A 24215-nucleotide genomic window follows, 5' to 3' on the forward strand; every position below is an offset into this window, starting at 1 on the left:
GATTGATTGATTGATTTAGACGAGAAATAAAGTGAAAATGAAACTGTTTTTTTTTTTACTGAGGATTCCCAGCCTGACGATGGGGAATATTCATGAGCATGTGAATCCATGCCAGACTCATGCTGGAGAACAATTGTTACAGGTAAGTAACTTAAACCTTATTCACTTTATGCCAAAACCCCCTCACTTGTGAGAACACCAGCACTTTTTGCTGGACTTGTGGATTTCTTTTCTATGTTCATGGGAGAGTAGGAACTCTGCACCCCCACTCAACCTTTCTTTTACCATGACTATGGGAGTAATTTTTATGTCTTTCCATACTTTATTTCGAATGTAATGTGTCCTCCCACGTATTCTTCATCTTTGACACTTGTTGTCCAGGTTCAGCTGCTTCTGACATTGATAGCTTCAACAAAATTCAGCGAGCCTCACATCTTGTGACCTCTTTGTTAAAATCATTGACTACTATGTCTTCATCATCGACACCGACAACTCCGAAGTCCAATTTTAAAAAGTGTTGGGATTGCATATCGAAAACGTCCCTCACTGATCCGCACCGTATCCGTTTGTGGTGCCTCGGAGCGGACCATGACACCTCGACTGCTGAACATGCCAGTCAATAACTGGAAAAGCCTTGAGGGGAATGGAAGGGGAAGCTGAAGGTAGGCAAAACCCTGAAAACACACCCTACCCAATTCGTGAACCCCCTCGACTGACGCGTCGAGAGGCGACTCTCCTCGGAGGAAGAACGCCAACCGATGCAGGTTGAGGAATGGCTCACACCACTCTTCTAAGTCCTTGAAGTTGAAGAGGAGGCACCGTAGGTCGCCTTCGTCGACTTCGTCGTTGGACGCCTCCCCCGAAAGAGTTGCTTGCCTGACCAAGAAATCCACTCCGGCTGAGTGGTAAGCCTTCAGGGCTGAAATGCTTAAGATTTTTGAGAAACAAAAACCTTGCCATGCTCCTACCGAGACTTCAAAAGAAGCCAGAAAGGAAAGGTCTCGTCCTAAGTCTTTCGCGCCCTCGAGCGCGGGAAAAAGATCTGATCCACATCATGAGCCATCTAAGCCTCGATCCGATGTTTCATTGAAGGATCATTCGAGATATAAAGACAAGTCGAGGTCGTCGACACCTTTGACACCAGCTGCACCTTCAACACCCGCCAAACCCTCGATGTGGCCAGCAACGCTGAAGACTTCGACACCAGCTGCGCCACCTTTACCAGCTGTGCCATTGATGCCGAGCGCCCCTCCTAAATCATTGGCGCTGATAAAGCCCTGACGACTACTACTGCGTTGAAGCCAATTATGCCAAAAACAATAATTCCAGACAAAACATATGCTCCACTGCCTAAGAAAGACTTTTTTTTAAGTCACTGTCTTCAATGTTTGAAGAAGAGGAGCGGTCTGGTGAAGAATCCCTTTTTTGCATACAATATGGTATGCCCAATGTACCAGAAAGTTTCATTTCGGAAGAGTCCAGGATGAAGGACCTTTATGAAAATGTGCAACCTGCAAGCTGGGTAGATACCTCACCTGATCTCGAGTTTGGAAAACCTGAGGCTTGGGAGCATGCGGAAACATCCTACAGGCAGCTCATGTCAAAGGTGGTGGATTACATGGGTTGGAGTAGGCCTCCATTACCATATGAGCAGGACGACCTTACTGACATTATTGACAAAGGTCCACAGTCAGATCCCATCTTACCCTTCCATATAGTCTTGCAGAAAAGGGGGGCCAGGAGCTGGGAGACTCCGGCGACCAATCCGGCAGTTGATAAAAACTTAACGAAGAAGTACCGCCCTTCCAATAGTGACCCCGATACCTGTCAAAACACCCCACTCCGGAGAGCCTGGTGGTGCAGACAGCTAATGCAACATCAAAACAAGCGGCATACCCTTCCACCCCTCCTGATAGGGACGACAACCGTATAGATGGATGGGCAAAGAAGGTATTCTATGCAGGGAGCATGGCTTTAAAATCTGCCAACTCCCCTTGTGCCCTAGCAAAGTTTACGTTCACTCTTTGGAACTGCATTTCCATGGCGCAAGAGCACATCCCCGAAGAGGATGAAAGAGACGGCTTCTTAGCTATTATTACAGATGGTAAAGAGGCCATGTGCGAGTCTCTTCAATCAGGTTTGGATTCTGCAGATAGTATCAGCAGAACCATGGCTACCAGCACCGTTATGCACAGATTTGCGTGGTTGAGAAAGTTGGGTTTTGCACCTGATGTGCAATCTAGACTTCTCAACATGCCTTTTGACGGGTCTCACCTTTTTGGCAACAAGGCTGACGGGAGCCTTGAGAAGTTGCAGACCTCAAAGGCGCCAGCCAAATCTTTAGGCGCTGCTATTAGGTAACCCCAGCCTTTTCGTCCTAGTGAGCAATCTTGGAGGGGGTAGATCTTTTCGCTAGTACTCCTCAGTTGGAAGGGCGAGAGGAATTGTCAGTCAAAGGGGCCAGAGAAGATTTCCTCATGGAGGATGAGGTAGAGATGCAAAGCCTGCTCAAGCAGCAGCCTCTTTACCATCGGGCACTGCATCAGCCACCTCAAAGCCACTCTGAGGTCTTGAGTCACAGTTCACCAGTGGGGGGGCAGACTGTCTCAGCATCTACAAGAATCGCGAGACATTATTTTGGATGCTTGGGCTCTAGAAACAGTAGCCCACGGTTACTGCCTTCCTTTCATAAGGAGACCTCGGAACAATCCACCGGGGAACCACTCTTTGAGGATTCTGGATCCGCTCCTTGTGCAGGAAATGCTAACCCTGCTAGAGAAAGGTGCTATAGAACCAGTGCCAGCAGAGAGGAACAAGGGATGGTACTCCCCTTATTTTTTAATATCCAAGAAGGACAGAGGGCTGAGACCCATCTTGGACTTCAGATATTTGAACAAGTTCCTCAGGAAGGACAAGTTCAAGATGGTCACGCTTTCTCAGAACCTTAAGGTCCTCCGACTCCAGGATTGGTTGGTGTCATTGGACCTTCAGGATGCTTATTTTCATGTGCCAATCCATCTGAAGCACAGAAAATACCTGAGTTTCGCAGTTGGCAGTTCTCATGATCAATTTTGGGTTCTGCCATTCGGGCTAACCACCGCCCCAAGGGTTTTCTCCCAACTGATGGTGGTGGTGGTGGCAGCGAGTCTCACAAGAGGGGGGATTCAAGTCTACTCCTACCTGGACGATTGGCTGATCAAGGCGCATTCTCCTGAACAAGCCCGGGATCATCTCAACGTTATCTGCCACAATCTTCACAGACTGGGCTTCTCCCTCAATTAAAAGGAGACCCATATGACACCTTCTCAAAAGCTCCAGTACATCAGAGCTGTCGTAGATACATCCTTGGTAAAGAGCTTGCCACCCCGGTGAGGGCTCAAGACATTCCTCTGATGGTTACCAAGTTTCAGAATGCCTGCAGTCTACCGGCCTTTGTTTTATTTTTATTTTTTTTAGGTTGCTAGGCCTCATGGCATCCTGCATTTTTCTGGTGCCAGAGGCCCGCCTGAGAATGAGATCCCTTCAATAGGCTCCAAGAACTCAATGGTCCCATTCTCTGGAAAGATGTCGGACCTACTTTAGATTCCAACAAGGGTCTCACAGGATCTTCTGTGGTGGGCCTGTGAGGACAATATTCTGTAGGGAGAACCCTTTTGGCAACAATGGCAGGAGATAACCGTAGTGACCGACGCCTCACTCACGGGGTGGGGAGCCCATGCCTACGATCTGACAGTCGGCGGTTGTTGGTCTCCATCGGAGTCCAAACTACATATCAATCTTTTGTAGCTAAGGGCACTCAGACAAGCGCTGAAGGCCTTTCTGCCCTTTGAATTGAACACAACAGCATATTGGTGAGCAGTGTGTGATCACAGGTGGGGGCCCTCCTCTCATTATTCATAAACCAAGGTAAGGGGGAAGGATACTAAGACCTTCAACTGTGAGCTTAATTAATCACAATACGGTGGAGGAAATTTAAACCAACCACTCGATCACACAAAAGATAGAAAAATATATAAAATCATGTTTATTATAACAATTCACATAAATTACATGATCATACAGTTTAAGAATAAACAATCGACATACATTATAACTCCTAAAATAGTTAAACTGAAAAAGGGGCAAAGAAGAAAAAGCACACACAGGGAAAAGAATATGTAAACCGAATTCAAGAGGGTTTACAAATTAGACATGTGATTAATCACACTCACAGGTCAGTCCTAAAAGTTTCAGGGTTGACCAAAAGAAATTATTACTAAAATCTCAACTGACCAATCACTATCATACTCCTCCATTCCCATTGAGCTGGACATGTTTCATTCCTCACACGTTACTATCAGACACAAATCAAGGGAAATTCTTCAGGGGCATGCTCATTCACCTATAAACAATTCACAAAGAGTTATAACAAATTTAGATGACTAAAATAGTCTCCTATTTAAAAATCCCAACAGTAAGTTGCTAGATGGATCTTGCCAATGAACAGTGCCGGTCAGCTCTTTCCTGCTGTAACACTTCTCTTAGCTTGAAACCATTAGTAGCATTTGTGTTAACCATGTGTTTTTAGAGCGTACAGCTATTTAGCTGAATAGATTGTTAATTATAACCAATCTGGGTGCTTAGAAGGCTCATTTATTAGTCCTCTTCAGGTTTCAAGGTTTATTTTGACCCTTGTATCCCATCCCCCTCTTGTCGTTCACAGGTGTTAACCTTCAACCTCTCACTTGACCAAGCTAAGAGAATTGTTGCAGCAGGAATGAGCTGACTGCCACTGTTCATTGGCAAGATCCATCCAGCAACTTACTGCTGCGATTTTTAAATAGGAGACTATTGTAGTCATCTAAATTTTGTTCTAACTCTTTGTGAATTGTTTATTTGTATTTGGTTTATTTATATTGCGCACCTGGCCCAGGGGTGTCTGGGCGTGTATCTTACAAAGGTTACAGCCAAACAACCTCCAAGTTGCAATGCTTGAGGTACATGGTACAGGTCATCACGGCACATATATTTCAATGAGTATGCAGAATATGCAATGAACGTGCACAGCCAATTATAACAAGTAGCCAAGGCTGTCCACATAGAAGGTCTTTGCACAGCAGGCATAGCTATAGCATGGCATGTTTATACAACTATGCACTATTGGTTGCAAGATCTTGCTCAGTGAGCCAAGATTTGGCCGAGTTCTTGAATGTGGTGTATCAGGGTTCAGATCTCAGTGAATTGGGAAGCGTGTTCCAAAGTTTGGAGGCAAGGACTGGGAAACTGGACCCCCCTGCGTTCTGTAGTTTAAATCTAGGTATAGCGAGTGAATGAGCTTGTGCAGATCTAAGTGGTCGGGTAGCTGTGTGTGCTGTGAAGCGGTTGGCCAAGTATTCAGGTGCTTGATCTGCTTGGTACTTATTTGTAAGTGCAAGTGCTTTTAGAGAAATTCTGAGTGCCACAGGGAGCCAGTGGAGGTTTCAATTTTGGCCATAACAAGGGTTCTTGCCAGGATGGTGCAGTTAAGGATGGTAATCAAGGGTCTGCAGGCTGTCACCAATTTGCAGGTGTAAACTGATGCTGAGACCACTGAATTGATTTGTTTTGTCAGGGAGAGGGTCGATTCCAGGAAGAAACCGAGGGTTTTGGTGTTGTTTGACACCTTAATGGTGTTCCCATCAATGATAAAAGCTTGGAAAGCAGGGTCCAGTTTAAGTCATGGGTGAGAGCCTAGGATGAGTAACTGAGTCTTGGAATGCAGACATACTATCGGCCAAACTATCCCTCTCTCACAACAACACCATTAACATTCACGTCATCTACCGGCCTCCAGGACTCCCAACCGATTTTCAAGGGCAAATCACGCATATTCTCAGCGAAAACCTAAAAAAATCCACCAAAACCTTACTCCTAGGTGATCTTAACCTAGGCTATAATGACCCAAAGGACAAAACAGCAACCTCCTTCCTCAAGGACCTCTCCAACCTAGACTTCACACAAAAAATCCTGTCACCCACCCACTCCAAAGGCAGAACTCTTGACTGGCTGGCCGACCATAACTGTAACTCCTCTATCACATCCAACACATTCCTCCCTTGGACAGATCACAGCTGCATACAATTCTCTATCCCTACGTTACCTACCAGAAAAACACCAGTACATAAATCCGCCACCCTAGCCAGAAGCTCCAAAAAGTTAACTGCAGACAATCTACTCCCCCTTCTCAACACCCCATGCCTCGCCCCTCCTTTCCCTCAAGATCCTAACATCCTAGCAGACATACTCAAGGATACGCTCACCAATGCTATAAACTCCATCGCTCCTCTAGAAGAGAAAAAAGAAAAAAAATCCTTCCACTCAAACGCATGGTTCACAGAGGACCTCCAAGCTCTGCGTGACAAAAAGCGCCAAGCACTTAAAAACTGGCAGGCCAACCCATGCGACATCACCAAAGACTTATTCAAAGTCACTGCAAAAAAATACAAAACCGCCATCTTCAATGCCAAATCTGAATCATACAACCGTCGAATACTAGACTCAAAGTGCCACTCAAGAGAACTCTTCTCTATCTTTAAAGAGCTCACAGTGCCTCCCACTTCCTCTGACGAGATCATCAAGGATGAAGGCTGGTGCAACAGTATCCAAGCCGCCATGCTCAACAAAATAGACCTCTTACAAAACAAAATCCGCGACCACTACAATACCTTGCCAAAACAGAGTCGACACTTAGATTCCCAATCCCATAGCAAAACCACTAACATTCCCAAATTTGCCTTTAAAGAAGTTTCAGAACTAGAAGTCCTGGACATACTGAAACATCTGAAACCATCGACTTGCAAAGCCGATACATGCCCCCCTAAATTAATCAAGGACTGCGCTGAACCACTTGCCCCAATCATTACCGCATTCATTAATGCCTCATTCAAGTCCTGCTCTGTCCCAGACAGTCTTAAAGAAGCCTGGGTGCGCCCACTTCTAAAAAAGCCCACTCTCGACCCCACGATGCCTAACAATTACAGACCTATAACAACTGTCCCCTTCCTTCTCAAGATTCTAGATAAAGTGGCACACAGCCAAATCCAACTATACCTCGAATCTAACTCCATCCTAGGCACCAGACAGTCAGGCTTCCGCAAAGGTCATGGAACAGAGACTGCTTTGCTGGACCTAAAAAACCAAATAACCAAGATATTGGACAAAGGTAAACCCGCCCTTTTACTTCTCCTCGACCTCTCTGCGGCATTCGACCTAGTGGACCACAAGACCCTCACCTCACACCTCTCCCACTCCGCACATTTCTCTGACCAAGCCACCTCCTGGATAACCTCATTTCTTGAAGGGAGGGCCATGAAAGTCTTTTCAAACATTTCGAGCGCAACACCATCCATAATACACTGCGGTGTCCCTCAAGGCTCCTGTACAGCACCTACGCTTTACAATCTATTCACTAAGCCCCTATTCGAGAAACTTGATGCACTTGGGATTGCCTACACCAACTACGCCGACGACACCCAAGTGCTCCTCCCTCTATCAGGCTCATACCACAAAGACGCCCTAGCTCTAAAACTCATATATGCCACCATTCAAGCCTGGATGGCCACTAACGGCCTATGTCTTAACGGGGATAAGACTGAAATCCTTATCCTCGGCCAAAAATCCACACTGGCCAGGCTAGACAGCTGCTATGCCAATTTCAACATCGACAACTGCACTATCCCAGTCCTATCCTCTGTGAAAACGCTAGGGGTCTACATTGATGCAACCCTGTCCATGGACAAACAAGTTAGTGCCATTGTCTCCGCATCTGCACTAAGCACTAAACTCATCAACGCCATTAAACCATTCCTTTCCAAAGAAAACTGCCTTTCAATAGCAAGAGCTACCATAGGCGCTAAACTTGACTATTGCAATGCACTTCTAGCCGGCACCTCTGAAAAAAACCTAAACAAACTCCAGGTCGCCCAAAATAACGCTCTAAGAGCAGCATTAAACATCTCCAAAAGGGACCACATCTCACTGGCAAGGCAATCAGTTCACTGGCTCCCTGTCAAAGAACGCATCACCTTCAAGGTACTGACTACTACCCACAAATGTATCCACCACACTGCACCATCATATCTCTCAGACACCATTCTCAGACAGACCTCATCCAGACCTACCAGACTCTGCTACACTAACCAACTCACTGTACCACGCATCCACAAGATTACAGCCGGGGGGCTGGGTTTCCCCTACATAGCACCAAAACTTTGGAATAATCTCCCCCACGCTCTAAGAGCAGAAGGCTCCCTCACAGCGTTTAGAAAAAAACTCAAAACCTCTCTCTTTAACTAAAATTCCTCTACCTACTGCCATTCAGGCACACACTGCTAACTATTGCTACTGCCCAAACTGTATGCATGTATGCCTCTGTATGCTGTAACTAAGACGCGCTTTCCCTGTAACCAGCGCTATTCTGTAACCAGCGCCACGATGCCTCAGGGCTGATTCTGTGCGCTTAACAAATGCGAATAAATAAATAAATAAATAAATAAATCGTTTAAACATAGACCATGATGTGCCATCCACGCTTGGATGACTGAGTAGACCTCGTTAAGAGCCTTTGAGTTCGTTGTGTAGTCCCCAGTAATTGGGATGAGTGTCTGGGTGTCATCCGCATAGTTCGTATAGGTGACACCCAGATAATCAAGAATATCAAATAGAGGTTTGGTAAACACATTGTATAGTGTTGGGGATACACAAGACTCTTGTGGGACCCCGCAGGTAACAGGTGAAGGATCAGCTGAAGCAGTCGGGGAGAAAACACGCATGGTTCTGTTTGCAAGGAATTATCTGATCCATGATGTGGCCTCGTCTGAAAAATGGGCAGCGGTTTTTAAATGATGGCAGAGAATTTGATGATCAACCAGGTCGAACTCTGCCGAAAGGTCAAGTAGTAGTAGTAGTAGTAGAGCTATCTTGCCTTTGTCTTTAATGTCCTGTATTTGTGTTTTGAGGTCTAAGAGGGCTGACTCGGTGCCGTGTTTCGGGCGGAAGCCTGATTGTCGTAGACTGAGGAGTCTATTGGACTCAAGGTATTCCTGAATTTGTAAATAGGCTGCTCGGTCTAAGATTTTCAAGAGGAAGGGCACTGTGGTGATTGGTCTGTAGTTAGATGGGTTGCTAGGGACAAGTGTAGGTTTTTTTATGAGGGGGATGACCCACGCATCCTTCAGATACTTAGGGACAGTGTCAGCTTTAAAAGAGGCATTAATAAAGTGGTGATGAAGGGGGCTAAGTTATGGGCAGCTTCCTTGATGATGGGTGCTGGACATGCCTTGACAGTTTGAAGGTTTTCGTTTTTTGATGATATTTTCCACTTCCCAGATAGATAATGGGGAAAAGCTGAAAGGTTTGCAAGAGTGCGTCGGTACTGACGGGCTGTAGATAGTAATCGTGGAGAGAGGGTCTGCCATCAGGCTGCATTTTTTATTGTTAATTTTAGTCTTCATGGTAGTAATTTTATCCAAAAGTGCTTTTTGTATACTAGTACACCAGGCGGTGTTGGTGTTGCACTTGTCTGTTGGGGTTCTAGGAGATTTAAGTTCTTTGAGGATCTTGAAGAGCTCTTTTTTATTGGATTCTGCCCGAAGGATCCGTTTGTTGTAGGTGTCCTTTTTAGCTGTGAGAATTGCTTCCTTGTAGTTAACAGATGCAGTAATCAATGTGTTTTTGTTGGAGTCTGCTGGATGGCTTTTCCAGTGTCATTCTGCACTTCTTCTGGCTTTGCGGAAGTCTCTCAGCTGAGGTGTAAACCACGAATTGAGGTGCATGCGCTGTTTGATTTACATACTTTTAGTGGAGCTATGTAATTTAGAGCTTTTAGTATAGTTTGGTTATAGTTATCTACAAGGTCTGTATGGGCAGAACAGGAGACTGCGGTTTTATTGAGACGGGGGAGGATGATCAGTAATAATCTCTCCTTAGTAATGTCTTTCTTGTTCCGGGTTTGAATCGAAGGTGCCATGCTAGGTTTAAGATTGAGTGGCTTTGTTTTGACAGTGAAGGGTATCTTGTGATGATCAGACCAGATGCAGGGAATGACTGATATCAGGTTGATGCTGCAGTTCAAGTCAGAAAGCCAATCAAGGGTTCTCCCTTTGGTATGTGTAGGCTCATGAATGTGATGGTTAAATCCTTGGTCAGTCAATGGGCTGGCCAGGTCAAGGGCTTTAGTGTCATTGGGGTCTTGGAATCCAAGGTTAAAGTCCCCCAGGACTATTATTTTTTGTGTTAGGCTTAGTATTACCAGTGAGAAGGGTAGAGATATCATCTGCAAAGGAGGAGATGGGACCTGGCGGACAATAGATAAGGTGCACTGTGGCAGTTTGGTTTGGTGATAACGGTAGTTTGACTGATAGTAGCTCCGCTGAGGGAATCTGGTTATTGGGGATTTGTCTAAGCTCAAGGGCATTTTTGAAGATGAAGGCAACTCCCCCACCTTTTAAATGATTGGTGTCCCTATCACTTCTGATAATGGCGTAATTGTCAGGTATTGCTAGGGCCAGAGCGGGTCCAAGCTGCATGTAGCCAAGTTTCAGTGATGGCTAAGAAGTCAAGGTCCTCAGTTATAATGAGGTCGGAGTTGTCAAGAGCATGAGCTGGGAGAGATCTGGCGTTGACCAGGGCCCCTTTGATCAGGATAGTTTTTTCTGCTGGGGAGCAGTTGGAATGAATGGAAGGTGAATTTTTAAGAGGGACGTTAGTGTCATTGAATCCGGTGGGGGTATTAGTTGGTAATGTGGTTTTAATTTTAGCGACAAGGGAATGACACTTTTGTTTGTGCATCTGGAACCTAGTCTATAATTTCTAAGGCTGATAGCACAAAGTTGGTTAGGTGTGGGTTTGTGAGCATAGTGTTTAAGCCACAGAGCTGGCGAGTTCAGGTATGGATTAATACTTGGCATAATATGATTTTGTTCAGAGCTATACGCTGAGGGAATATGTGTGATGCCAGTGAAGCGATCCAAAGGGGGGGGGGGGTGAGTTTAGTTAATGTTATTGTGCCTAGTTAGGATTGGAAGGTATAGTTGGGCATAATTTACGTGTATTGAGAGTGAGCTGACAATTAATCCTAAGGTTACAAAGGACAGGAGGGATACCCCGTAAGTGTAGGAGAGCCAGTACATAATTATGTGGGTAGAGGCAGCAGGTTAAGACCTCAAGTTCGGCTAGTACAATGGTTAACAATAGTTATGCAAGTAAAAGCAGCAGGTTAAGACCTCAAATACTGACAAGTTCGGCAAGCACAGTGGTTAACAGTAGTGGCTAGGAATAGTTGCAATTTACACTAGGCAATGAGACAACATGCTAGCATGCATGGGATCTGGTTTTTACCGATGTTGTGCCATAGTTAGGTAGGCACAATAGGATATTTAGTGAACAGTTTGGCTTACCTGACGGCTAGGCATACGATTTGCCAGGTAATACAGTTACTGCAGTGTGAATTAGGCATAGGTAGGTGTTTCGCAACAGACAACAGCAGCTAATGGCGGATATGGAAGAGTCTAGAACAGTTAATCAGGCAAATGTAAGCAAATATGAGCTGCAATGGCATTTATAGGTGTATGAGCACGCCCCTGAAGAATTTCCCTTGATTTGTGTGTGAAAGTAACGTGTGAGGAATGGAACATGTCGGGCTGAATGGGAATGGAGGAGTATGATAGTGATTGGTCAGTTGAGATTTTAGTAATAATTTCTTTTAGTCAACCCTGAAACTTTTAGGACTGACCTGTGAGTGTGATTAATCACATGTCTAATTTGTAAACCCTCTTGAATTCGGTTTACATATTCTTTTCCCTCTGTGTTGCCCCTTTTTCAGTTTAACTATTTTAGGAGTTATAATGTATGTCGATTGTTTATTCTTAAACTGTATGATCATGTAATTTTGTGTGAATTGTTATAATAAACTTGATTTTATATATTTTTCTATTTTTTGCGTGATCAACTGGTTGGTTTAAATTTCCTCCACCGTATAGTGGTTTATTAAGCTCACAGTTGAAGGTCTTAGTATCCTTCCCCCTTACCTTGGTTTACGAATAGTGAGAGGAGGGCTCCCACCTGTGATCACACACTGCTACCAATATTCTTTTGTGTTCAATTTAAAGGGTTTACCTATTTTGGGGAGAATAATTGATGTAGCAGTATAAATATACTCTTTTCTTCCCCATACCTCTTTTGTGTTACAAGCTTTCTGCCCTCTGTACAGGGAAAGAATGTCCTGATAATGACGGATAACACAGTGGCCATGTACTACCTCAACAAGATAGGAGGTGTAGGGTCACAACCACTGTACAGAGAGGCAATGCAGCTCCGGTACTGGGCAATTCAAGAAGGAATCTCCCTATCAGGGTTTATGGTCAATCTGTCTAAAAAAAAGCATCTACAAACCAAACCATCTAATGCAAAGCATCGCCTGCCAAAGCATCGACAGGCTATCTTTAACATGTAACAGTGCATTTCCATCGAAAATATAAATGGACTGGTTTCAATGGAAATGCACTTTTACATGTAAAAAATAGCATTTCGATGATTTTTGCATAACTTTAAAACGTTACATGGAGCTGTCCAGTGCTGAAATGTCGGCACTGGCCAGCTCCTTGTAACATTTAAAAGTTTTTATGTCTATTGGGGGGGTTCCTCCCCCAGCCCCCCCAAGCGCCACGCCCACCCACACTAACCCAAACCCTAACCCTAATGTAATCCTTAATCTAACCCTAGCCCCAACCCTAACCCAAACTTCAACCCTAACCTAACCCTAAACCTAGCCCTACCCTTAATCTAACCCATCGAATTATAGACAACAAAATGGTTATTCAATGAAATGGCATTTCGATGCTTCTAATTCAATGGATTGGTGTTAGATGCAATAGCATTCAACGGATTGACCAGATACCCTGGAAAGTTCATCCAGCTGGAGAGGAGAACACAGCGGTGGATGCTCTGAGCAGGCAGAGCACAGTCTCCCACTATTGGGAACTAGCTCAGGAAGTCCTTCAAGTGATCTTCACCCTTTGGGGAACCCTTCAAGCAGATCTGTTCACGACAGAGTTCAACCGGAAGTGCGAACAGTATTGCCCATGGGAATTTCCCCCAGGAGGAGCTCTAGGAGACGCGTTCGTAGTGTACTGGGAGTTTCCACTCCTGTACGTGTTTCCTCCAGTCCCCGTCATTCCTCATGTGATCAGGAGGTTGAGACGGTTCAGGTAACATATGATCCTAATTGCCCCGGATTGTGCCAGGAGGACGCGGTACCCGTACTTTGTGGACATGTCCATCTGTCCTCCAAAGTGTCTTCCACAAAGAGAGGCCCTTCTCTCGCGAGAGGAGGGTCGGGTTTTCCATCCAGAGGTCAAGACACTCAACCATTACGCTTGGTTTCTGAAAGGCTGAGATAAACAGATTGCGCCCTCCCGGATGACGTAATGGAGGTGTTGCTTTCGGCCAGAAGGCCAGCAACAAAGTCTTTGTACCGTTGCCGTGGGAATACATTCTGCAACTGGTGCAGGGAAACAATGTTTTATCCTTTCGTCTATCTTTAGCTAATCTGGGGCTCCAGATTGGTACCATTAAAGGCTACTTGGCAGTGCTGTCCATCTTTAAACACTCGTCAGAGAAATGTTCCTATTTCAAAATTCCACAGGTGACCCAATTTCTAAAGGGGCTCACTAATATGTTCCCCTATCTCCTTTCCAGGTTCCAGTTTGGGATCTTAATCTGGTTCTAAAATTTCTAACGTGTGCACCTTTTGAACCTCTACACTCATGTCCTTTAAGGTTGTTAACCTTTAAAACCTTTCAGAGATAAGAATAGAAAGAATTGAAAAGTAAAAGAGCGTATTATCATTTGATCTGAGGCGGGAACAGTCGCTGACAAAAATGCTTTTGTGAGCGACTGTTCCCGCCTCCGATCAAATGAGAAGCATCTTCAGCGATGTATGTTAAGAAGTGTGTCTCAGATACTTTGAGCATGATGGTTACACTCTTTTACTTTTCAATTCTTTCTACTCTTATCTCTAGGGGTAGAATTATATCGAGGCGGTGAACGATCAAAACTCTAGCATTATATGAATGTACTCTACAGGTTAGTGAAGAGTCTTTTTTCATTTATTATTTACTAATTAGATTTACTGCAAATTAACACTTACATGAGTTCTAATGAAAAAATCTTTATTTAGCTTCATAAAAATGTATTCTTTTCTGTTAAAATTTCAGAAAGAATATCCACGATATCCATACCTGAAGAAGGGCGTTCTGCCCGAAACACGTAGTATATGATTGGTGGAGTGTCCTGAAAGACAGCCACCCCCCAAAGTTTGAATGTAGCATGAGTGCTGATTGGCTGGGCACCTAGATAAATGTCTTGCATTTGGAAGCTGAAGACAAGCTGACCACTGGAGCTGAATTCGGTGAGGAAGAAGAGAAGACGCCTCTAGCTACTTCCAGCGACTATAGATGCCTGTTAAGTGACCACTGCTGTGTTGACCCTTTCTTCCATGCGGCAGAGTAGACCAAGAGGACGTCTCCTTCTGGGCTGGTGGGACCAATCAGTCTTAAGAAGACTTGAATTTTGAGCCATCCTTTGACGAGCTGCCACCTTCCTGAGCTGCCAACTGCTAATACCCTGGGACCTCGACACCGAGTGCTGTGCATTGTCTTCCAAAGAACGAATTTCTCTGAAACTTAGGTGGATTCCTGCTGGACCTCCTTGGAGTCCACTCAACAGAGTGTTGGACCGAGAAAGTGAGGCAAATCGATCAGACGACAACCTTTATTCATCTGGTGTCTTGAAAGGGCGCTAAATTCATAGAGCCGCAAGAAGCTAAGAAGAATCCTTAGCTGGGAGCCTTCAATCGACTTCTGCAGAAAAATCCTTCCAATTGTTCTTTCTTTCGTCAGAAGACCAAGAATCTAGTGACTGGGTCCTGCAGCTGCAGCATTGTGATAGTGTCCGCCTGCATCATCATCTTCATGGCTGAGATACTGTGAGACTTCGAGGTAATATTTACCTTGAGTTGTTCTGTCGCTCCTTGGTAGTTAGGGGGGTAATTCATGTAGTTGGTAGTTCGCCCATCAATGTTCACCCAAGCCTAATTCTGGAACGCATTCAGGAAGCCTTCTACAAAGCCCCTGAACCCTTTTACCAACAAGAACTGTTACTTAACTGCTACAGAAGATTTCCCTAGGAACTCTTGCCTTTTCTATGGCTTGTGTCTACCTTTTTGACCTCCAATCTGACCCTGAAGGAGACTCCTAAAGCCCACGCTCTGTAAAGAGATTGCTTAGTAACTTACCCTGCGGTGTTGTTTCTGTCATAAGGATCTGAATCAAAGTTATTAGTTACCTTTTTTAATTGTGTCTACTATTCTAAAAAGTATTACTAGTAACTGCATTATTCCTGAAAACAGAATAGGTTACAAAGTTATTAGTCACCTTTGAATTACATAATGTCATTCAGAAAAGTAATTGCCAAGTTCTTACTTAGCTTTGAATTGTATCCACTATTCTAAAAAGTATAAGTGTAACTGTATTAATCCTGATATAGAATAAGTTACAGAGTGTTTGCTTACCTTGGAATTACACAATGTCATTCTACAAAGTACAAGGTGGTTATTCCCCTTTGATTTGCATACTGCCCTTCTAAAAAGGAATTGCTAAGTTCTTACTTACCTTTGAATTGCATCCGCTATTCTAGAAAGTATTACAAGTGTAAGTGTATTATTCCTGAAACAGAATAAGTTCCAAGTGCTACAAAATTATTACTCACCTTTGAATTGTATACTGCCATTCTAGGAAGTATATATAAAGTTGACTAGTAAGTGGTTTTGCTTATACTGAATTGCATGTTGCCATTCTATAAGCCTTTTACACTGTGGTTTACTTATCAGAAGTATTGTATTGGTTTTTGTATTGTGTTATTTGCTTATGATAGTACTTAACTTCTAAAGAATTCTCTTTCCCTGTGTGCACATAAAATAAACCATTATTTTTACATATATATGTGTAAATGTGTCTTTGGGCCAAATGTATGCTACACGTTTTCTTACCTTCCTACAGCCCTCTCTCTTTCCTAAGTTATGCCTGACTGCTCCGCCATAGCTACCCATATTGTGAGTAGTATAGACTTATACTAGAGGTTGAAACTCTTTATTGCCAAGTAGAGTCTTATGAAGTCCTTTGGGCGTACTTTAGAAAAATACTCTGTAACACCAGCTTATCTTGGACACATTGTCCAACTAACCAAAAAGCCAAGAGGTAAACAGTTATAAGGATCGTAAATATCCCAACTGCACTATAAGGTGATGTGTGTAATTGTAAAAATACAAGAATTCCAAGAGAGAGACTTACATCCTCATTACAAGTTGGCCGGTCTGGAAATAAGGTGCCACTAATAACATATACCGGCACTTTTCCAGACCGGCCAACTCCAAGTCTGCCGGTAGGGACTCTGATCTACCGGCAGGTCAGGCCCCTACCGGCAGATAAGGGCCTGAATCACTGGCACCGTTAATAACGGTACCAGTGATTAGGGAAATCCTATCCCATGGAGTCCTATGAGACTCAATGGAATGGGGAGTTACCAGAGTTCCTGCTGCCCGTAATATCCCAGTGATATCTGGTGGTGAAGACGATAGAGTAGTTCCCCTGTATTCTGCCGGAATTACCGGCGGGATACCAGGAACTCATAATGAGTGCCAAGTCTCTCAGTACAGATAGTCTTAGAGACTAGTCCGTTTCCCCAAAAGAATGAGCAAAACAGGTAAGGGAAGTAAAGCAGAAGACTTTATTGACCTCCAAATGTCAGGACAGTGTTAAAAAATCAGCAAAAAGACTGGCAGTCCCATAGAAATCTATGGAGGGAAAGGTGCATAAAGAAAATCTTTCCTAAAAAAGTGCATTTGTGTGCTTTGCTACTATGTACTACAGAGGAATTATTGTGACTGTTTTCTGTGTTGCATTTTGGGTCCTGATCATAACTGTTTTAATGTATGTTTTTATTGCTTAGTGTTAGTTTTTCTTCCCATCCCATAGCCTTGTATTGTGCCTAAGACCAGGTAGTGGGGCGACACATTTAGCTTAGGGGTGGGTTGAGTTTCCACTGACCACTATTGTTTTTATACATAAACTGTGTGCTTACTATGGGTTATGCTTAACCCAAAGTGCCTATTTAACCTGATATATATTCTTTGTGAGTTTATAATCATCTATAGTTTCCAGTATGCTAGTGTAGTGTATTCTATGGGGGTGACTTTGGTGTATAACTATACTTTACTACTGTTAGGTAAGAATTATTGCAGTTCAACTGGTGTGGGACTACACAAGACTTATCTCTTGGTATTAGGTAACCCACCTTTTAATATAGGCCTGTGCTACACAAGTTGGTAGTGTGACTGAGCAGCCAGGTTTACCTCAAGAGGGGCAATGTTAGCCATAAAGCTGTGCAATGAAACCAGTAAATACAAGTATCCAATTAAACACTTACACACTTAAAGTTATAAAATAAATATTTATTTATAGACAAAGATATTTAAAGCATTCTTTAAAAAGCAGTAATTAGCTGTAACGTTAATCCCAAGTTACGATTCAATTAAAAAAGTGAACAATAAAGCAGGTGAGTAATTCATTCATATGTTACACATGTTGCAGCACCCGGAGGTGATGTCATTTGAGGTCAGTATAGCATTTATATAGTATCACTTTTGCAATATTGCATTTTTCAGGGAAGGAAAGGTTAGGGTTAGATCAGAACAGATTGATAGGTTATAAGAACAGTTTGATTCTCCCAAAAGGATGCAGGCAGTCTATTATCCCAGCATTAAAGTGTTCAACATTAAAACCTGTAAGGTAACAAGCACTGCCAAGGCCGATAGGTTTAGAATGAGGCCTTTAGGGAGCCAGGACAGCCAAAGTCAATGGACAAAGTCAAAGTTCTGATGCTGAAGCACCCCAATGGCAAAAAGATACAATACCCCAAGCTCCACAGTACCTTGAAAATGAAGAAAGTGTTCCAGCTGGTTGTCTTGGTTGCCTTGCAGTATACCCTTGTTCCTGGTCCTTGGTTGTGGTGACGAAAGGGGGGACGTCTGGCGGGCTCCTGCGGCAGCACTTGAGAGAGGGACTCGGCAGCAATGGATTTCTGTCGATTCAGCAGCTCTTTGTGGTTTTGACACCTTTTTCTCAGTGCCAACGAAGAACGAAAAGCTCTGGTTAGGATTTCCTTGATCCCTTGGTCTTGCACTCTGGTGAAGGGACTCTGGACGTACTTGTCTTGCTTCAGTAGGGTCCTCTGGAACCCCACTGAGATCTGGCAGGATTCGGACTTCGGAAGACCATGCACTTAAAAGTAGTCGAGGTACCCTGGGAATTGGGCTTCTGCAGCCTTGACCCAAAATAGAAATTGTCTCGAGGTTAGTTGGTCCCACCAGCCTAAGGGAGGAAGTCGTCCTTTACGGGTTTTCCCTGTCGATTCGAAAACTGAGTCAGCACAGCTGCAGGGCTTCACCGGGCACTTTGCGGTCCAGGGGTGAGCTGCTGGTGTCTTCTCTCGTCTTCTGCGTTGGATGTTGTCCTCCGGTGTTCGACTCTGCTCTTAGTCCCAAAAATCTCGCTTTTTATGCAAGTTCCCATTCATTCACAGCCCTAGGCTGTGAATCACACACCAGGGTGGCTGTCCTTCAGGACAGCCAGCCGGCCTATTGGAACTGTTTTCATTCAGGCACACCTAGAGACTAAGGACAGGAAAGCTTCGGGACCCTCCCTCACTTCCTGCCTTTCCACACACACTGGAGCCTGGGGGTTAGGAGGGGGGGGCTTCAGGGCTGAAGCCTGCCAAAGGCAAAACAAACACACAAAGGACTCAAACCTGATGCAAACAACAGAGTAAAAGCCCAGAAGAAACTAACAAGAAGTGGGGGGAAAAGAAGAAAGGGGCCATTTTGAGAAAATGGTCACCCTTGGGTGCAGCACTTCAGCAGAGTTATCAGCCTGCGGATAGACGTCACTAGGTAGTAAACAAAGAAACCACTGCCACCAGCCATTCAAATGAGTTAGTCTAACAAAATGTTACATGAAGAATGGGTTAAAGGAATTACTATGTAACCCCCAGCACTCCTCGTAGGGTGGTGGGTGCTGGATCCGTAAAGTAAAGGTAGGTAAGACAGAGGTCATCTTACAATTCTTGGGAACAGACGTTCACCCAAGAACAGTTCAGTGGCACTGCAGAAAAGGTACTGTGTGTCCCAATGGAAGAACAGATGCATATGGAGTTTACCAGACTCCATAAAACAGTAAGGAACATAGAAAATCATAGTCAGAAAAACACATGAGTGATTGAGAAAAAGGTCCCACTCACTCAGGAGTCGCAATTAAAAAGCCCTGATTCCAGCAAAAGAGCTGGGGGTCTCTAAGGTTAAAGGGAATTGGCACAGAAATGAAAATTCTCCCAAACAACTACCAGCCCCCCTCCTGAATTAAGCCAAACTACTCTGCCCCAAACTGCCATTATAGAGGGTCCTGGTCGATCTTTTGCTTGTAACCCTGTTTTTAGATTAGACGTTTTCACATCCCTCGCCAGAAGGCTTGGGAAAAATCTCCCTAGCCAGTAGAGTGCAGTAGGGTGTTTAGTAGCCAGTAGATGTGTGATGTCCACAGCACAGGGCGAAGAAGTAAAGGGGGAAAAGTACTAAGAAAGGGGGTGGTGTTCAGAGGAGCGTGGAAGGGCCCAAAGGGGTGCAGAAGGTGAATGATGCAAAGATGTTAGGACTGAGAATAGAGTGTAAAAGAGTGGTACGCAGAGGTGAAGTGAGGTTAGAGGACGAGGGGAGAAGTTTTTTGGGGAGAGACTTTACATTTCAAGACTAACGCAGCAATGTTGCTCAATGGAATGAAGAAGGTGACAGAAAGGGGAGTGGACAGAAGTGTATACAAATCTGAGATAGTTCTGAAAAGAGAGTGAGTACTGCAAAGGAGAGACCCAGAATGTTTAGCGAAATTGATACCTTGAACAGGGAAGTAAGAGTAGATGAAGCAGAGCCAGTAGACAATGACTGGGGTGGATAAGGAAGTGGAAGCCTGTGAGAAAGGAGGGCAGGGGTAGTAAGAAGCAGAGCCTAGGGGCATAGAACTTGGAGAGCGGCGGTTTAGGGAGAAGAGCGTTCATCCTGCCAAGCTCCTCTAGCCCACATCCAGGACTCTGGGAGGAGCCATGCTCACTACCCAGGTCCCTTATTCTCTGCTGAGAGAAACTGTCTCGAGGGGCAGATAGTTGGGATCCTGCAGAAAGACAACTTTCATCAGACCAGTAACATAAGGTCACAGAAGAGAGAGAAACTATACAAGTTTCTGTGAAACAACTACTTATCAGGAGTAGCTAAATATCCCAGAAGATAGAAAGTCCTGAAACTCTGAGACTATTTTCCCAGGAAATTAACCACTTGATGCTGGAGATGGAGGCAATTTTACAATGTTTTTTTTCCATGCTCAGTCAAGTTTGATGAGTTCTGACATTTCAGTGGTGCATTATTCACACGTGGTTTATTATTCTGTCTCTCTGCTCCACTGTAAATATTGCTAAATGAAACCGTTTTTAAACGTTTTGAGTTGTCTGGTCAATTGATTCCCCTCACATTTGAGAAACCCCCCTGATAGCATGAAACTCATCTAGGCCACCAATTGAAGTACCTAGACTTACTGCTCATCAGTGCTCCATATATGTATTTCATGTCCATTAATTGTCTGTACATCTGACCCTTCAGTAGTAAGGAAAAGAAAACTGAATGGTTCCCTCATGCTGCAGACTTCAGTCTAACAGAAAATTAGCTAAATACCAAAATCAGCCTACTATTTGAAAGAGTCCACGCCGTCTCAAAGTGCGCAAACCTACTCTAGATCACCTACCACAACATGCTAGTTTAAGGCATCTTAAGCTTCTCGAACACCATTAAACAGCCTTTCACCCTCCCTTCCTTGTAAGGCTAACTTTCTATAATTATGAACATGCCTGCTTGACCAACTTGTTTTTCCTTGCATTGAACAGTTCTGTTACTCATCAATTCCACAATGTCTCATTTGTATTCCCTCTCCCTGTTACAAAATAAAAATTATATTTTATTGAAATGGTTCATTTGGAGTGGTCCAACATGCTCTGCGCAGGATGCCTGCCGTATAAAGCACTAATAGGTGACTACAAAATTGAGCTTAGTTCTTTTTGTAGGATATGTCTGGTTTCGGAATGCTATTTCACTTACGCATGTTTTCCATCCTTCTCTATAGGATGGATTCTTTCTTCCTGGCTGAGATGTTCAAGTACTTGTACCTGCTCTTCACAGACACATCAGACTTGCTATTAAACATCGACGATTACATCTTCACCACAGAAGCCCATCTTCTGCCCCTCTCTCTTTCCATATCCCGGCTACACTGCCCAGAAAACAGAACGGTATGGTGCCTTTTCAATTGTTTCAGAAACACATGAAATGTAGCTATTGTAGCTTGTTGGAATCCACATTTATCATTTTAATCTATAAGCTTTGTACATTCAAATAGAAAATGTGAGCATTTCTGTATGAAAGAATAATAAACAAAGGGTATAGTACAGCTTACAACTATTTACATCAAGTCGCGTTTATAGAATTAACAATAATAGTCTAATCAAAAGTAACAGGGATACTGATTAGAAGGTTCAACAAAGACCCATTTGACATTGGTATAACCACCCATAAAATCAACCCTTAATTGTCTTCAGACTTTTGTTTAGCTCCTTTTTAAAGTTGTAAACTGACAATGACTAACTGAATTAGTGGAACATGATTACCTAGCTCTAAATATAATGTATTTTAATGCCTCTGAATATTTTTCCAGATGCTATGGATGATGAAAGGGACGTTTGTGATTAAAATGACTGCATATGGCACTCACTCTGTTAAACCAATCTGTTTTCAAATGTTCTTTTTTTCACAATGTTATTTGTGAACAGCAAATTCTACTGCGTATTATAGCATGTTGCGCTTTATCACACCCTGCTAAGGGTCTTTCTTTAAAAAAAATAAAAAAGATTTTTTATTGTTTTCCAACACAAACCATACAAACTTAAATTCACTTCCTTAAAGTAATATATCTTGACCGTTATCGGTCGTATAGCAACTATGTAAACAGTTAAGTTGAGTCACGTCATGTCTTCACCCAACCATCTCATGACATCCCTGAGGTCCCTTAGTCCCCTCTCTCTTCCCATCTCCCCTATATTTTAGTAACTTTCACTGGACAACCTCCTGCCATATATATTCTATGCTCAAATGCCGCACACAAATCTACATCAGCGACCCATTGGGCCAGGGGTCACTCCAGTGATCCCTATAGTTGGGCTATGTTATGTTTTATCAGTCCTACTGCCGTGGACAAGAACAGCCTTTCCCACCTATTGGTGGTGTTTTCTTCGGGGATGCCCAATAGCAGTATTTTGGGATCAAGTGGTATTGTTCTCCCAAAAATCTCAGTTAATTTATCACAGCATTGTCGCCACAAGCTTCTGATCCGAGGGCATTCCCACAGGATGTGCATGAAGGTGCCCTAACCCTCCTGGCACCGTAGACAATTCAGTTCTGAAGCCCGCTTCCACCTATGCAGTGCAACCCCAGGGTAATAGACTCTGTGGAGAATTTTAAGTTGTATCATTCGGAACCTGGAAGCAATCGCGATCTCTTGCGGGTACATTAAGACCTGTAATCCAGTCTTCTGGATCAATACCACCTACATCTGTTTCCCATCTTAATTTAAGATTGGTCAGCTCTGGGGTGGTAAAGGCTGTTATAGCGTTATATAGGATGGAAGTGACTCTGGTGGGTATGCGTTCTATTAGGAGGTTACGCTCCAAGGGTGTTGATTCGGGCGGGTCAGTGATTGCTGGCAAGTGTCTCTCCAAGGGTAAGTTGTATATAATGATACTGCTCAGTATCCGGGAGCCCAAACTTATGTTGCAGTGTTTCGAAGGGAGCGATATTGCCCTCGGTAAGAATGTCACCCAATTTGGTGACTCCAGCTTTCACCCACCTTGGCCACGCTGTAAGTTTCCTCAGTTCTGTAAGATTACTGTTGTACCAGAGAGGTTGCATCAGGGTCACCTTATTTCCCCACCCAATGTGTAAGTGTGCATTCTTCCAGAGTATAGTGATGTGCGCTGCCAACGTCTGTGGGGGAGGTCTAGTGAGGATCTGATGGATTGTATCAAGTGGTGATGTATTCTGGCCTCACCTCAACTCGTCCCTGATGTGCAGTAATTCTCAATCACCATGGAACAGATCGTTAACCACTGCCATTTGGCTCACCCAGTAATAGGATTGGAGGTGTGGCACTCCTATACCCCCCTTTAAGACCGATCTTTGTAGCATAGCCAGAGCAGTACGGGGCTGTCCGCCTCCCCATATACATTTTCTAGGGAGAACGTCCATTCCGTCAAATTCGGAATCGGGAATCCAGAACGTGGCGTTTTGTAGCACATACAGGAAGCGTGGTAATGCCATCATCTTGAAGAGCGTGGCCCTGCCCATCAGCGTCAGAGGGAGGAGCATCCAGTGATGGACATCGTGCATAAGGTGGTCCATAAGTGGGTGGAGGTTACGGGCTATATAGTCGGAGAGATTCCTAGAGATCAAGATCCCCAGGTAACGAAAACCTTTGCATTCCACCCGGTATGGGCACTCTATGGGAATTGCATGCTCCCCGCCTTTCACCGGGAAGAAAACAGATTTCCCCCAATTGACCCTTAGTCCACTAAACTCGCCAAAGCGTGCCGGCATCTGCGTAACCACCGGGCAGGATCGGGCTGGCTCGCTTAAATATATCAGAAGATTATCGGCATAGAGGGATACTCTATCCTCCCCGCCTTCCGGCCAGCTGAACCCCTTCCATACATTGACCTGCCAAAGCCATTGGGCCAGAGGCTCAATTGCCAATGCAAAAAGGAGGCGGGACAGGGGGCACCCCTGTCGTGTCCCCTTGCCCAGTTGGAAGGATCTTGAGGCCATCCGTTAACCCTGAGTGCCGCGTGCCGGGCTACATATAATATCTTCACCCAACCTAGGAAGGTCTCGCCAAACCCCATTCGCCACATTGTTTCTCAGAGGCTTTCCCATATTATTGAGTCAAACGCCTTTTCAAAATCGATGGCTAGCAGGGCAAGTGGTGTGTCGAGAATGGGGGCCC

At 44.2% G+C, this 24215-nt stretch overlaps 1 protein-coding gene across 1 annotated transcript in view; it reads left to right on the plus strand.

Annotated features, from left to right (window-relative positions):
* The window catches only part of LOC138471850 (ER degradation-enhancing alpha-mannosidase-like protein 3), a 996165-nt gene that overhangs the window by 696248 nt on the left and 275702 nt on the right, over positions 1-24215 (plus strand). The window contains exon 14 of the mRNA XM_069609693.1: positions 21288-21453. Coding sequence (XP_069465794.1) covers positions 21288-21453 — 166 coding nt within the window. The remainder of the gene's footprint in view (positions 1-21287; positions 21454-24215) is intronic.

The sequence above is a fragment of the Ambystoma mexicanum genome, chromosome 8, assembly GCF_040938575.1.
Source record: "Ambystoma mexicanum isolate Mex_15411 chromosome 8, UKY_AmexF1_1, whole genome shotgun sequence".
In the NCBI taxonomy this organism is placed as follows: domain Eukaryota; kingdom Metazoa; phylum Chordata; class Amphibia; order Caudata; family Ambystomatidae; genus Ambystoma; species Ambystoma mexicanum.